This window comes from Orussus abietinus, unplaced genomic scaffold (assembly GCF_000612105.2).
Source record: "Orussus abietinus isolate OABI.00-Male unplaced genomic scaffold, Oabi_2.0 scaffold368, whole genome shotgun sequence".
Lineage (NCBI taxonomy): Eukaryota > Metazoa > Arthropoda > Insecta > Hymenoptera > Orussidae > Orussus > Orussus abietinus.
The window spans coordinates 62,191-79,097 of NW_019394513.1; the positions used below are offsets into that span (position 1 = coordinate 62,191).

Consider the following 16,907-nt stretch of genomic DNA (forward strand, 5'->3'; position numbering starts at 1 on the left):
TAACCCACATATGCTATATGACGTATTATACCTACCCAACCCTGTATTATCCAGGTAATACAACGAACCTAGGCACAAGCTTTACCGACGGCCATATTGGTCGGTTCGCCCTCGCGCCGCTCGGTGGCGGCAGCGCCGCGCGGCGTGCGCGCGCACCGACAACAGTGGACGAGACGGCGCGAGCGAGCGGCTCGCCGCGGCTCGCAGTGGGCTCGCGGGCGGCAGCAGGCGGCAGCGAGCGGCGCGACAAACGTATACGGGGGTGGACACGGGCCCGAATCGACCCGCAGAGCCGCGCGATTCCAAGTTCCGAGCCGGCCAGAGGCTCGTCGACTCCCAGGAGGTGTAAGAGACGCGGCAGCGGCGAGATCCGGAGCAGGGTGCGCCCGGTGTGGTGCCCGGCGACCCCTCCGAGGGTCCCGGCCTGGCCTGGTGCACGAGTGGCGCGTGCGGGACCGACACGGAGGCCGAGGCTCGGCAGACGCGCGACTCGCGCGCTTCTTCGGGCACGGGCAGGCGGGCGGAGAGGCGCGGCGCCAGGCGGCGCCGGCTCCTCGCCGATCTCTCGTCCCGGTGCCGTCTGATGAGCTCCTCCGTTGCGCCTTCGGTGGTAAGATGGCGGTGCAGCTGGATGGAGGGGGAAAGGAGGACTTGAAAACACAGTTTGTCACGAGGGAAGGAACCTACAAGCTCATGACCCTCTCCGAGTACTCCAGGCCGAACCGGGTGGGATACACGAACAGCCAGGGCAGCGCCTCCGTCAGGGTGTCCTTCGTCACTCTGCCCGACCCCGCCGACCCGACGGGCACTCAGGGACTCGGGGACCGAATGTGCTTCAATTCCGGCAAGGAGCTCTACGTCTACGTCTACCGAGGGGTCAAAAAGGTACGGGCCGCTCCTGGGAGCCCTTCCCGAGGGCGCGGGCAAGGGATGGCCCGAGGATTCTCACGAGGATCCGACATAACCTACAAACCTCGGGACTCCATCTTTGCTCGTCGCTACCACACCTTACCTGGTGGTGTGCCGTGTAGATTTAGGAGAAACTTTAGGATGCGTTAAAGAAAGACAGCTATGATTACTTTTTATGGGGTTTGGTAATAGATTGTTAGGGAGGGGAAGTGTCAATTCCTGGGACGATACCTTGGCGAAGTTGTCCGGGGCCCTTGCTTTCCGATCTTAGTTTCATTCTCAATTCAGTGTATTTATTTATGCTGCTTTGGCATCGGTGGTTCAGTATGTAGCTTTGGGTGGTCACGAGATCGTGACTTAATGTTTCGGAGACTTTATTTTTGGGGTGTTGCTTGTAACCTAACTTTTATGATTCGTCGTATGTGACCATATTTACGCGGTGTGGAAGAGTTTGTGGATTTAGGAATGACTTGAAAACACTTTGGTATTAGCGATTATGATTTTGGAAATCTTTGCTTAGGTATCGCTTTGGGTATTTCGAATTGTTTATATTGAATATTTGGGTGTATCTGCTGAGTACTAATTTTTTGACGGAGAAGAAATCTCTCGGCTTAATTTAATGCAGTTGTCGATGTATTGAATTCGTTACTCGTAATAATGGTTTTTGTAAATGTCGGAACAAGTCTACGGAAATTAATGGATGTATACTTTAAATTAAAGTTCGGCTTATCGTTTAATCGTGAAATCAAGGATGGAAAAATACGTTTCGAGTAGAAAATCTAAATAGAAATCTCGTTCTCTTTCTAGGCAGTGGATCTCAATAAACCAGTAGACAGGAAGTTGTATAAAGGAACGAATCCAACTTGTCATAATTTCAACCAAACTGCGGCGACTGCGGATAGCGCACCATTGTTGGTAGGCTTTTCTACTGGACAAATTCAACTAATAGATCCGATGAAGAAAGAGGTTGGCAAACTGTACAATGAAGAGGTATGTATGCGAACGTACTTTAGAATCGCTTGTTCTTACTCCAAGATACGTGTGCTCCAAACGTTATGCTAATTAAATACGGCAATGTCCTATGAAGATTCACCCGGGCTACGAATCGGCAAAATGTTCCTTTGGATCTATCAGGTTGGCTTCCTTGAGATATCTCTTTACGAGCTCTACGTGTAAGAGCCATTTCCACTTATCCAATCTCTGTGATGTGTGTGCGTTATCTTGTTGAAACACGATAAAAGGAACAATTAGTAATTGCTTACAGTGCTACTCCCTATTGTATGAATTTTACTCGATATTTTGTAAGGGAAGTCACGAACGTTCCTTGGTGGAAGTTCCGCTCTAATGCAATTATAACTCAATCAAATAATTAAGCTCAACAGGCAAGATTACATAACTTTGTGCTATCTCCTCGTGGAAACTACTGTCTACCGTCAGACTCTTTGACCAACCATGCACAGTATAACCAGCCACAACTACGGGAGATATTTTCTAGAGGGTGTCACATTTATATCATAGAGATCGCAATGCGAATACATAAATTCGACTTGGATGACACCGTGTTAATGGATCGATAGAAACTGACATGAACTCTGCCACTTGGATGGTAAAGAATACATATTTCTTGCGTGTTTCAGAGGCTCATAGATAAGAGTAAAGTAACTTGCATAAAGTGGGTTCCGGAGTCGAGCAAGCTGTTCTTGGTGTCCCACAGTTCCGGTCAGCTGTATCTCTACAACGAGGAGCTCCTCTGCGGTCCTACGCCGCCTCATTATCAGCCGTTCAAATCAGGCGACGGGTACGCGATTCACACCTGCAAGACTAAGTCTACAAGAAATCCGCTGTACAGATGGGTGATAGGAGCGGAGGGATGTTGTATAAACGAGTTTGCCTTCAGTCCCTGTGGAACGAATCTAGCAGTGGTATCCCAAGACGGTTTCCTTAGAGTGTTCCACTACGACACCATGGAACTGGTTGGCTCCGCGAGAAGTTACTTCGGTGGATTCCTCTGCGTATGTTGGTCCCCGGACGGGAGGTACGTGGTCGTCGGCGGGGAGGACGACCTAGTGACGATCTGGAGTTTCCACGAGAAAAGGGTCGTCGCGAGAGGCCAGGGCCACCACAGTTGGGTAAGTGTCGTCGCTTTCGACCCGTACACCACGTCCTACGGCGACCACGACCCGGACTTCAGCGGGTCGGACGAAGAGTCGACGCCGCACAACAACCGGAACCACTTCAACGAGAAGAACACCGGCAGGGTGTCGAATTCCTCGCAGGGTGTGCACTCCAACAGGAACTCTTGCGGCTCGGAGCTGAAGGTATCCGGAGGAACGTGCTACAGGCTGGGAAGCGTGTCCCAGGACACCCAGCTGTGTTTGTGGGACATTACGGAAGACGTGCTCAGGCAACCGATGTGCGCCAAGCAGAGGACGTCGACGGCCGGCTCGGGGACGTTCTCCTCCTCGGGGACCTTCACCAGCGGGAACGGCGCGACGACGAACCACCACTCTAACAGCAACAAGCATAATAACTCGAATAACGTTAACTTCAAGGAGAGTGCCAGTGGTAATAACGAAAGTAGTAACAATAGCACCGGTACCAATGCCGCGGTCTCCACCGTGAACTCCCTCACCCAGAGGTTAGCGGGCCTCGGGTTTGGAGAACGTAAGGGCGTTAACCATAAGAGGAACTTTAGTCTGACCTCCAGGGGTACCGGTACCAGCAACAACTCGACGTTGCAGAACAGTAGTGGGGACAAGCCGGGGAGTAACTCTAACACGAGTAATTCTAACAGTGTCAGTGGGAGTTTAGGTGCCAGTAAAAAGGTCAGCTCGGTTATGGACGACCCGATGAGGTTGATAGGGACTGCCTGGTGCCCTAGGTTCGACGAGTGCCCTGTCCTGGAGCCGCTGGTATGCAAAAAGCTGGCCCACGAGAGACTGACTGAACTAGTGTTTAGGGAAGATTGCTTCGTGACGGCGTGTCAGGACGGATACGTCTACACATGGGCGAGGCCTGGTCATATGGTAGGTCCCCTCACCATAAGCAGCACCCTGCACAGGCCACACCATCACCACCCTTACACCAACGTTACTTCCATGCGATCTAACGATCTCTGATGTAGCCCATCCTCTATCGTTATTAAAGCTCCGTAATCTAGAGTTTATTAATGATTAATCGAACGACTTTTTGTATATAATAGAGCGGTAGCTTAGGTGTGTACATTGATTGAGGAACGCCCGGAAGATCTGTAACGCTTCGGAACTGCTACGCCGACGCTCTTTGGTACCGATCGAGCTGCGATATCAAATTGCAAGAAGATTTTTTACCTGTTCTGCGTCGAGACGCATGTTATTGACACGCAATATTCAAGCCAAGAGAACAGTGCTACGTGGTGCCCTTTCGCTTCTTTGCGTAACCGGGGTACAGCCTGAAATAAATGCGAGGAAGAACGTTACAACGTCTTTATAGGTCGCTCTTTTTACCACAAATTGACTAGACATACAAGACGCGGTATTTTTCTTATCCCGATGGTCGGAAAGCACGATTCTCTTCGTCGGTACTCTTCTTATCCGGTCTTTTCGGAAACGGTCATGCGTCAAACTGCGTTGCAAACTGTGCGTACCTTTGTCCGGTACTAGGATCAATGTGGAGATTATTTAAAGTACATGGGCGAGGACGGAAGCGTTATAGGTCTTTTTCGGTTCCTCCCAGTCCGTACTGTACATGGTTTATCGGAAGAGCACAGATGGACAAACCTCTGAGTGGACATACGATCTCGACGGTACCACGGTCGTCAGATAATCGCCGCACTCCGTCGATAGCATATACATATATATATACATATATAAATATTATATATCCCAGAGACTCTACCAGTCCTTTTTGCAAGGCTCAGCCGGCGCAATGGAGGCCAAATAGATCCCTTTTGAGAGTTAAGGTCCGGTGCAGGGCACTCGTCCTCGTAATACGAAATCCGATTTCCATTCTCTTAGAGATAAGGACGCGAGATGGCCTGACATGGGTTTTGCTCTCATCATTCCGCGATATCGTGGCCGCCGGTCGTTAAAAGTTCTATCGCTGACGTGGTGCACACGCGCGTGTTCTCGCCGCAGCAGCGCCGCAGCGGTGGCGAACGGAAACTTCGGGGACTCACAGTGTCCGCCGGAGTCACGCAATACGGGCGCTAGGAAGATGAAACGTTGCTTTTATATGTATTTATTACGTACTTAATATATATAATAATATACGTATTTAATATATATAATAGTATACGTATTTAATGTGCAAAAGGAACGTTTCTAATCTGACGAGCGACAACCAAAAGAGACACGATCGGGAACGGGGTTGGCAAAGTTCCATTCCGGTCAAAAACTGCGGTTTTTTATTCCCGTTTTTTTCTCCAATAAATAAAATACAGTGCGTAAAGTCCACTCAATTTTGCCCAGGGCTTTTGCCGGTTAAAACCATGTTATGAAATCAATCGGGATGTATTTCGCTTGAAATTTATTGTAATATTGTGTATGCACCCTGTACCTACACGTGCGCTACACTCACATCCAAAGAAGTGGAAATTAATTCTTAACTATCTACGGTGTAGGTAGCGTTAAAACTTTTTTTTTTTTTCCTACGCATCCTCGGGATAAGACAATGGACAATGAACCCGGTTTAAATGTGGTTTTAAGCAGGGTATGACCACTGGTTTTTAGGCAACTATTTAGACGGGAGAAACCAGTAAATGCGCATCCCCGGGATAAGACAATGGAATTAACCCGGTTTAAATATGGTTTTAACCAGGTTATAACCACTGGTTTTTAGGCAACTATTTAGGCGGGAAGTACCAGTAAATATGGGTTAAACCGGTTAAAACCATTGGGCTCTGGGCTTTTTGTAAAAAATACCGGATTTATGCCAACCCTGGTCAGGAAACGCGAGAGACTTCATTTTTGGTTGCACGGTCAGACGAATTTCTCCCATACGTCGAAAAGGCTCCGTGTTCAAAGAGCTAAATATTTCCTTGGTTCATCGAAATTCTCTTTAATAATTATTCTTCGAAATAACGAAATATCTCTTGGGTGCTACTCAGTTAACCCTTTGGCTCCTAAGAGCGCCTAAACGCGCCCGACGTTTGGTCCAATATTGCCTGCACGGTCAGACGAATTTCGCCCATATGTCGAAAAGGCTCCGTGTTCAAAGAGCTAAATATTTCCTTGGTTCATCGAAATTCTTTTTAATAATTATTCTTCGAATTAACGAAATATCTCTTTGGTGCTATTCAATTAACCCTTTGGCTACTAAGAGTGCCTAAACACGCCCGACGTTTGGTCCAATATTGCCTGCACGGTCACACGAATTTCGCCCGTATGTCGAAATGGCTCCGTGTTCAAAGGGTTAAAGTTTTAGATTATTTGGTGCACCCAGTTTGGGGATGAGTTTTATCAATGTTTTGACTTTTTGGTACGTATATGTCACATTTTCATATCACCTTGAGAGCCTCACTCCGGCCTGTCTGATATGTGACAACCGAATCGCTATTTCGAGGTCGCGTCCTGCCGCGTGGACACGCGCGTGTGCATCGGGTCGTAGTCGTTTAAGTTTGCCAGACTCGAGAGGAATTGCCGCCCGATGAGCCGACGAGACAGACGTTGCCAAAGCAGTACTTAGAGTTTAATGCGCGACGGAATTCCCCCGGATCGCGCCGACCACGGGCGAACGCAGTTTCGATGATTTCCGCAAACGGAACTCGTCCGATTCTACCATAGACCTTATAGAAATGGAGGAGAGATTATACCTTATAGAAATACAGGCTGTAGTGTGTGTATGATCGCCTTGCACACTTAGACTATATACATATACGTACACCTCGCATTGCACCTCCCACTCCCAGATTTTATCAAATGTCATATTACATTTTTCCACACGTATACTGTATTCATGTATTCAAATCGAATCAAATTTAATGCAGATACATTTATTATTCCGAAAATGATATCTTCCCTGGAGATCATATCTCTAAAAATCTGCAGTTTTCCATTTCATCCGACGAAATGAAAGAATTAGAAATTAAATTTAACGAAATAAAAGGAAAAAAAATTAGACGCTTCATTTGAGAACATTTTATTTGGCGAGCATTAAAATAATGATCATGAATGCTAGGAGTGTACTTCGGGTGCTCGCCAAATAAAATGTCGTTTTCAAATGGAGCTTATAATTTTTTTTTTTTTTCCCTAGTTGGTTAGATTTAATTTTTCGTTCCTTTATTTGGTCAGGTGAAGTAGAAAACTGCAAATTTTTACAGATATGATTTTCAGGGAAAATACCATTTTCGGAATGATAAATGTATTTGCATTACATTTGGTTTGATTTGAGAAAGGGTTATTCTATATATATATATATATATATATATTAAATGTCAAAATATTTATAAAACATTACTTCTAATTGGGGACACCGAATCATTTAGTACTTCAGCACGTAATTATGTATGTCCTAAGGAAGAACGCGATGCTTGAAAAATACTATTTTTCACAAGAAAATTTATTTTATTTAGCCTAGACCAAGATCACATTTTTTTGGGAAAAATGAAATTTCATGAGCAGATGCGTTCTTACGCGTACTGACGTTTTCGAATGATTCAGTGCACTCTGTTTGGAGAAATGTTTAATCAATATTTTTACGTTTTGAGATCTAGAATGACAGTGTTAGAAATCATGCGGAAAACTTTCTTTTGTTTTTCGCTGAAACGTTTATTTTCATTGAATATTCATTGCATTTCTTCCTGGCCTGCTTTCTCTTTTTTTTTTTTTTTTTTTCATATTTGTGCAACATAAGACAGTCACAACAATTTGCTATAGTATATGCTATCTTCTCATTTTTAGCGCTATCACAATATGCTGCGCGCGCATAGGGGGATTCTTGATAACGGGATTTAAGCGATAGGGTGAACGATAAAAAGCATATGAAAAATCAATTACTCTCACGGAAATTTATTCACTTTAAATGAACATTAATTTGGTGCACTTTTTCCTCGTCTTTTTTGTTTGTAGTTCTTTTTTTTTGTGTCTATGCAAAATAGGAGAATCGACGATATGATACTGTAAAATTGTATTTTTCAAATGAAAATTTATTTCATTTAGCCAAGCTCAAGATCACACTTTTTTCTGAAAAATAAAATTCCATGAAAATCGCGTTCTTCATTAGGGCTTTCCTAATCACGGGCTGAAGTTTCAGATGATTCGGTGCATCCAGTTTGAAGAAAAGTTTCATAATAATATTTTTACGTTTCATGTATATGGAATGACAATTTCATTTAACCTCAACACTCGAAATCATGTGGAAATCAGGTGGAAATCGTAAATCACTGTAAATCGGTGGAAATCACCGAAACGCTGTTATAATTTTAAGGCCGAACGTTCATTGTTACCGAATCCCATTGTTCATCATATGAAATCAAAGACAATGGGTGCACTCAGAGGAGAAAAGCGGTTACCGATGAGTTGGGAACATGTTGCGATTTTCTGCTTAAAATGGCGATCAGAATGGTCTGATCAGTAAACATGTTGAGTGAACGTACCCATTCAGCAGATGAGCGCTAACCGATCACTCAACAGTTGTCTCCTCTGAATGCACCCAATCGGCTCTAAAGAAGGGAATCGTTTTCACTGATTTTTGAGCGAACAGCCTCCTGGGTTTAACCCATTCACTGCCAACTACGAGATATCTCATAGTAAGCGTGTGTACCAAGATTGCCTCTGAATTTGCCTGGCAATAAATGGGTTAATCTCCTCCGGACACAGACCTACTTTTATACACATCTCCTCCGTTTCTATAAGCTCCATGTGTTCGATCTCGACCACGACCGACGAATCGACCTATCGAGACGGAAGTCGACCTGTGCTCGACCCGCGGCAAACGGAAGTGCCCGTGGACTTGGGATATTCGAACCCCCCTCACTTCCGGCCATTGGGACGAAGTGAGATATTAAAAATGGCATATCTCTGTATTGAGGTAGCTTTGGGTAATAAGGCCCTCCATAACTTGAGAGGCCGGAAAAAACGTATATAAAGTATTTTGGGAAGGGGAAATGAACAAAGGGTACATCTCTGTATTAACCCTCTATGGGCCGAATTTTTGTTTTAAATAAAAAAAAAATTGGGGGAACGAAAAATCAGCAATTAGGAACCTATATATGCAAATGAAAACAAAATTTTTCATTTAAAATATGACCTGAAAGTTACACGGGCCCATAGAGGGTTAAGGTAACTTTGGGTAATAAGGTCCACCATAACCTAAAAGGCCGGTTGAAACTAAAATATGAAGCATTTTGGGAAGGGGAAATGAACAAAGGGTACATGAACAATGCTTGTTTCAGGTACGAAGTATAATAATAAAATGTAATTCTAAATTAATATGGAATTAAAAAATTTCAGGATGGTGCTCCTGGGCTTTGTTACCTCAAGGTGGAGGTAATAAGGCCCATGGACATCGATGGGAGGGTGCGCATTAATTTGCACAGTTAGGGCAGGTTATGTCATCAAGATCCTCGAATGTCGTTTTCGGGCTTTTTTCGTAGAGCCATTTCTTGCACAGGGACACGTTGCCGCATATCGGGAACCCTATTTTATTGATAAAGGCCGCGGTCCTCTTTGAGGTGCCAGACTTCATTTTTCTTGAGGGATTTCCCTGAATTTCTCTTGCGACGTTGTATTTACTGCAACTAGTCATAGTTTCATGTCCTTTTTGAAAAAGATCTTTTGCGGTATGTTGCCCTATGCCGGGCATTATTCCCCTTTCGGCGCAATTTACATTTACAAGGTATAATTCCTAAAACAACAAAACTAATACAACAGGATTTAAAGAAAAATATGAGGTGCTACATACCTGCGAGACAGAAAAGGGAATTCACGAAACTTTGGGACAAACAGCTTGAACGTTGCAGCCAAATTTGATAAAATTCACTCGGAAATATTTCTTATCAATCTCGATTTAATATTTACGTGTTTACATGCGCGCTGAAAGACGTTTATAATGTAGCGGATACATATATCGTGCATCTGCGGCATCCGCCATATTGAAAACGTGAAATTATAAACAATTTTGAACACATGCTTCAAATTAATTATTCCGTATAAACTTTTATGCGTTTACATGCGCGCTGAAAAACGCTTATAATTTAGCGGATACATACATTGTGCATACGCCATATTGGAAACGTGGTCTAAAACAATTTTGAATACATGCGCCAAATTAATTATTCCTTACAAATATTTACGTGTTTACATGCGCGCTGAAAGCCGCTATAACCTAGCGGATACATATATCGTGCATCCGCCATATTGGAAACGTGAAGTTTAAAACAATTTTGAACACATGCTTCAAATTAATTATTCTCTAAAAATTACGTGTTTACATGCGCGCTGAAAAACGTTTATAATCTAGCGGATACATGTTTTGTCCATCCGCCATATTGGAAACGTGGTCTAAAACAATTTTGAACACGTGCGCCAGATTAATTATTCCTTACAAATATTTACGTGTTTACATGCGCGCTGAAAGCCGCTACAACCTAGCGGATATATATATCGTGCATCTGCGGCATCCGCCATATTAGTAACGCGAAGTTTTAAACAATTTTGAACACATGGGCCCATCTAATTTATTATACCTTGAAAGTACTTACGTGCTTACCTTGAAAATCGCGTAACTACCCAACCCAACTGGTGCAGATATACCAAGTCCACAGGAACCCGCTTTGGCGTTTCTTGCGCCGTGTCGGCCATCTGTCGGGTCCGCGCCTAACTAGTGTCTCTGGTCAGAGTGTGTAGGCTCGCGAGAGGAACGTCTCGGATCGCGTTAGAGCTATTATAAATAGAGTATATTTATGTCTGGTTTGCATCTTCGAGAGTAACGTTGTTCGTGCCCCGCGAGAGGCCTCGTACATAGGGCAGGCCCCTTTCTATATATCTCTCTCACTCTCTCTCTCTCCCCCCCTAATTTCCTGTAAAGTGTTACTAGCTTAGCTTAGCCAAGTCGTAGACGAGATGCAATGAGTTGCGCGGCAAGGACTACCCTGGTCCCGCAGTCGGACTATGCGACCCTCGATCCTTTGTTGAGAGCGATTAATTGCCTTGTTGTAAAATAAAGCGAAAAGTTGAATGAAAAGTCGCTGCCTGCTTCCCGCTTGGATTTTCTTTTTGCGGCGAGCCTCGCGCGCCCCCGAGCCTTCGATAGAGGAACTACGAAGTGGAAACGGAGGGCGAGATGTTAATGTGTAATAAGGTGAAGTGAAACACGTCGAAGAACTTGATCGACCTCGATAAAGGAGATTTTTCTAAATGCCTACGTTGCCGACGTTCGTTTTCATATTGACAGCTGGGGCGAATTATATTGGGCATTGTACCAAATGGCATACTCCACCTGTCGTTTTCGTACAATAGTTATAAAGAAATCGAAGTAAAACTCCAGAAATCCTCTGGATTCATGCCTTCTGGGGCCCTAATTGACTGCAGAGGGACCCCCTGCGCCATCTGTGATTTCCAGGTCAATTAAATTTTCACTCCGAGACCTCGTATTACCATCGTTTTGGCATAGAAGCGCATACAACACTTTTTTTTCCCTTTATCCCGTTCAAATGCGAGTTTATCGATTACCAGAGGGTTCTAAATTGTTGTAAAATTGTCCTGACCCTTTCGATTCTCATATCGGAGCCTTCGATAACTGTATATTGATCGAAATATGAGAGAGCTCGACGCCATTTTGGTTCTGGTCTGGGATGAGTTAAGAAATTTTTTTAAAAAATCCAAATTTTGAACGTGTCAGGACAATTCTTAGATGATCAGGAGTGACGTGTCAAAGTTTCGGACAGTTTGGTCCAATACCCTTAAAGAAAAATGTATTCGAATCGACTGATTTGAAGGGGGTTTCACTTCACCTTAACCATGGTATAAACGAACGAAGAGACGTAAACCATGGGGTAAATGAGCGACTAGATGTGGAGGAAAAGGGGCACGATGTGGAAATCGGCCCAAATCGGCGGCGCGAGGGGCTCGTCCGATTCCGTACCCCGTTCTCCGTTCTTGTTACATGCCCGTACCTAACGTTCTAGGTTTGCCATGTACTTGTTACGGTGAAACACCGAAATTGGAGAATGTCGACTTTCACCGGTGAATGTCAACAGATACCAAATACGTCAGTGAAAGATCGAATATTTCATTACATTGTTGTACATTCGGACCCTCTCCAGTGTGTGTCAACATCACACACCGGTGAATGTCAACATTTACCGGTGTAAGTCAGAAATAAGGGTATGTAGCAAATATTTCGGACATACACTAAGCGACTATGTGAATGCTGAAATTAACCGGGGAAAGTCGACATTCTTCAGATTTCGGTGTTTCACTGTAACATACTCACAACGTGAGATGCTTCTTTATACCTGAATAGCGAGTCTTATGATTTACCCGGAAGACGCGTGCTTGCGCTTTTCTGCCCTTGAAACGTGGACGCAAGATATGGACTCTACGTTATGCTGCTTTTCTCCTAACTGAGGGTACCGAACCGCCTTAACCTCTTAACTTACAATATCGTGTGAGAGACGTGGTATATCAATCGAGCAAACGCGAACAAAACGTGTGAGAGACGTGGTATGTCAATCGGGCCAAATGTAAACAAAACGTATGAGACGTTGAACGTTCAGCCAAACCGTGAAATGGCCCGATGCATGACCGACTTTTTTGTTGTTTATGGCATGCGCCATTGGAATTTAAATCGTAAGGCAAGAGATTAAATTTCACCAAGCAAATAATTAACGTTCAAGCCGCGGCGATACACCGATTCTCGTAAGATCACCGAAGTTAAGCGACGTCGGGCGCGGTCACTCCTTGGATGGGTGACCATCAAGAAGACGCATATTGCGTTGTAGTGTTGGCGAATAAAAAAAACAATGGTCTTTGACCCCTTACAAGGAAGGGTATCCCCAGGTCGATCTCTCCCATTTGATGGTTTCTTTTATAATATGTTATAGTAGACTAAAAACTAAGCGACAGGTATTTTTTTTTACCTGCCATTAAACACTTTAAGGGGGTGAAACCACCATCCAAAGTAAGGCCTGTGAGGGGTGGTTCACCCCTTAATTTTATTTCTTTTTAATTGAGAAAATTATATTTTTCATTTCTCGTTATGAGAAAGCCTTCCCAGGTGGATTGGTTGAGAAATATTATGTTCTTATGGGTGAAACTGCCAAATCCCCCCTTGACATGCCTTACTTTGGATGGTGGTTTCACCCCCTTAAAGTGTTTAATGGCAGATGGAAAAAAGATACGTGTCGCTTAGTTTTTAATATACTATAACATATTATAAAAGAAATCAAATCGGAGAGATCGACCTGGGATACCTTCCTTGTTAGTAAAAGGGTCGAAATCCAAACAAACAACAACCACGCAAATACGGAGGCTATAAGGAAGGTCCTCTAACCCCCATGAAATTTCAACTTTAAAAAAATTCCTTTTCATTCTTAAAATAAGTTAGAGAAAAAAATTTCATGGGGGTCGGGCACTTCTTCGTAGCCTCCATGTTCTCGTTGCGAAATTTCAAATTAGAACGTGTACCCGGTTCGGAGAAAAGTTTCATAAAGTTTTGACCCCTCGGATGCCACTTTTACGTCCCCTTAACCCTTAACTGACGTTATGGGGTGCCATAGACCCCGGGATATATCGTATAATCGTTATGGCTTTTAAACTCGACGTCGGTTAAGGGTTAACACTATTTCTACCACGATTTTGTGTATACCTATTTCTACCAAAAGGTTTTGATGAGATGGAGGAAAATGATACCGCTATTTAGATTTAACAATTATCATACGAAAACCCAAAACATTAATTGAGAAAAAATTATTAAACTTTGAAAATAAATTCAAGTTAAAATTTTATAAGGTGGCCTTTGACACCTTTGGTAGAAATAGTGTTAAAAGACCCTTGCCCTTGGCCGGGATGTCGAGGTGCCGCGTGCGATGCTTTGGCTGACGGAACGAACCCATGGACCGAGTGTGCCACCGCCATTTTCTCGCATGGTACGTATGACTATGATCCTTTTCCTTTTAGCGGCTCTCTGCTTGCCAAATAATGCCCGGATGTGGCGTTTGCGGACATTTTTTCATTTCGTTTTTACACCCATCGCCTCCGGAGACTCCCTCGGCCCCTCTGCTCGACCTCGTAGCCTCCCTCGGCACGGTTTTACTAGTTGAACGGCACTACCTTACAAGTAGAGCGACGCCATCTTGCAATTAGAGCGGCACCATCTTCCTTTAGCGCATGGAAAGGACCGCTCGCATTTACATTAGAATATAGAAACTCACTCCTTCTCTCGGCTATTTCGAAAAGCGAGGCCAGAGGACTACTGCGAACTCTCGCGACACTCTTCATTTGTACTGGTTTACACTTCAGAATATTATCTCTATAATATTTATATAATATTACCTCCATGTGTTTTCATAATATTTTTCTACCGGATATACAAAACATTTCGATTCATGTTAATAGAAGTATTCTTAAAATGTTATCTGCCGAATACATTATAAACGTTTTAAAAATATTTAAAATCAAAATCACACGTTTTGCTCCCATAATGAAATAGCGGAACGAAAATATTAGAAAAATTTCTCGTGTTTTTTGATACCAAATGAAGTGTCCGATAGTAGTCGTGAAGTAAGAAATGTATTTTTATTACGTGTTCATAAATTAAATAATATAATTCCTCTATATGTTTATAAATTATCGAAACTAAATATTTCATTGAGGTTTTCCACAAATATTTTAAATATCTTCGAATGAGGTTTACAAGAAATCTTAAAAAATGCGTCGCTTGGGATACTTAGCAAAGATTACAAAGAAATATTTAGAAATTATTCTATGCTACTAGGGATAGCTCCAAAATCGCATTTTGTCCCGCTAAGTCGGCCATCTTGTATTTTCTTGAGCTTTCTGGCGTTCGGGAGGTCGACGAGAGTGCATCTGTTACCGTGAATGACCGAAATTGGAGAATGTCGACTTTCACCGGTGAATGTCAACAGATACTCTCCAGTGTGTGTCAACATCACACACCGGTGAATGTCAACATTTACCGGTGTAAGTCAGAAATAAGGGTATTTAGCAAATATTTCGGACATACACTAAGCGACTATGTGAATGTTGACATTCACCGGTGAAAGTCGACATTCTTCAGATTTCGCTGTTTCATCGTAACATATCTATACTTTCGTATCTTTCGAGAAATGTGTAGTGCCCTCGTTACCCTCGAGGGTAGAAAGTAAGAATAACGCGACAAACCTACACTTTAGAACGGGGAATACCGGTGCTCGGGTCGACGTCGAGGATCAGGACCTTCCTCTGGGTGGCACACGAACTCGTTACATGATTATTTGTCTGCCCACAGCCGGGCATCGGACAAGTCGGCAACGCGGTGCACATAGCGAGTCCTGCGGAGAACGGAGGTACTGTGGTATAGCCAGAACCCGACGCGACTCCACCCTGCGGAGACGAAGACCTTCTATCTCGTCACCTCTCGGTCTCGAAGACTCTCCAACGAGCCGAGTCGCTGTTTCTGCCCTGCACCCAACGACGCATGTGCGTCCGACCAAGAGATGCCCATTCGGACCCGACCTGAAACCAATAAACCGGTGGACGCGGACTAATTCCCTTAAGGTGAAGTGAAACACGTCGAGGAACTTGATCGACGTCGGTAAAGAAGATTTTTCTAAATACGTTGCCGACCTTGGTTTTTGTATTCGCAGTCGGGACGAATTATATTGGGTATTGGAAATTATATTCGGTAAAAATGATTTTTCTAAATACGTTGCCAACGTTGGTTTTTGTATTCATAATCATGTCGAATTATATTAGATATTGGGAATTATATTCGGTAAAAATGATTTTTCTATACGCGTTGCCGACCTTGGTTTTTGTGTTCACAGTCGGGTTGAATTATATTGGGTATTAGGAATTATATTCGGTACAAATGATTTTTCTAAATACGTTGCCGACGTTGGTTTTTGTATTCGCAGTCGGATCGAATTATATTGGGTATTGGGAATTATATTAGGTAAAAATGATTTTACTAAATACGTTGCCGACGTTGGTTTTTGTATTCGCAGTCGGGTCGAATTATATTGGGTATTTGGAATTATATTCGGTAAAAATGATTTTTCTAAATATGTTGCCGACGTTGGTTTTTGTATTCGCAGTCGGGTCGAATAATATTGGGTATTGGGAATTATATTAGGTAAAAATGATTTTTCTAAATACGTTACCGACGTTGGTCTTTATATTTACTGTCGGGTCGAATGATATTCGGTATTGTACTAAATGGCATACTCCACCTGTCGTTTTCGTACGATAATTATAAAGAATTCGAAATCAAACTCCAGAAATCTTCTGGATTCATGCTTTCTGAGACCCTGATTTACTGCAGAGGAGCACTCTGCGCCATCTGTGAGTCCTGTAGCAACTAAATTTTCTCTCCAAGACGTCGTATTACCATCGTTTTGGCGTAGCCGCTAATAAGACACTTTTTTTGCCTTTATCTCGTTTAAATGCGAATTTCTCAATTGTCAGAGTGTTCTAAATTGTCGTACAATTGTCTTGACCCTTCCGTTTCTCATATTGATGCCATCAATAATTATATATCGATCGAAATGAGAGCTGACGTCATTTTCATTCTCGTTTGGCTTAAGTTAAACATTTTTTTTCTTTCGAAAATCCAAATTTTGAAAGTGTCAGGATAATTCCTAGGTACTCACGAGTCACGTGTCAAAGTTTGACGATTCGGTTCAATACTCTCAAAAAAAGTGTCTTATTCAAATCGAATGATTTGAGGGGGGTTTCACTTCACCTTAAGTTTGGAAATTTACTCTGGCAGATTGTTAATTGTATTTCAATTTTTTTCCGACTGATCAACAGTGTCGGACGAGACTTGAACATCAGCCAGAAACGAAAAGATTCTAATTA

General features: G+C 43.3%; 1 protein-coding gene across 2 annotated transcripts; it reads left to right on the plus strand.

Moving 5' to 3' along the window:
* The first annotated feature begins 221 nt into the window (after window positions 1-221).
* LOC105697457 (WD repeat-containing protein 20) lies at window positions 222-15,906 on the plus strand. 2 transcript variants are annotated; one of them, XM_012420791.2, is made up of 4 exons: window positions 222-885; window positions 1,717-1,899; window positions 2,547-3,935; window positions 15,337-15,906. In XM_012420791.2, the coding sequence occupies exons 1-4, from the start codon at window positions 616-618 to the stop codon at window positions 15,406-15,408; spliced, it is 1,914 nt and encodes a 637-aa protein (XP_012276214.1). In that variant the 5' UTR covers window positions 222-615; the 3' UTR covers window positions 15,409-15,906. The 2 variants fall into 2 exon arrangements, with proteins under 2 accessions (XP_012276214.1, XP_012276212.1); XM_012420789.1 differs by lacking the exon at window positions 15,337-15,906 and having other exon boundaries at window positions 2,547-5,935.
* The last annotated feature ends 1,001 nt before the right edge of the window (window positions 15,907-16,907 follow it).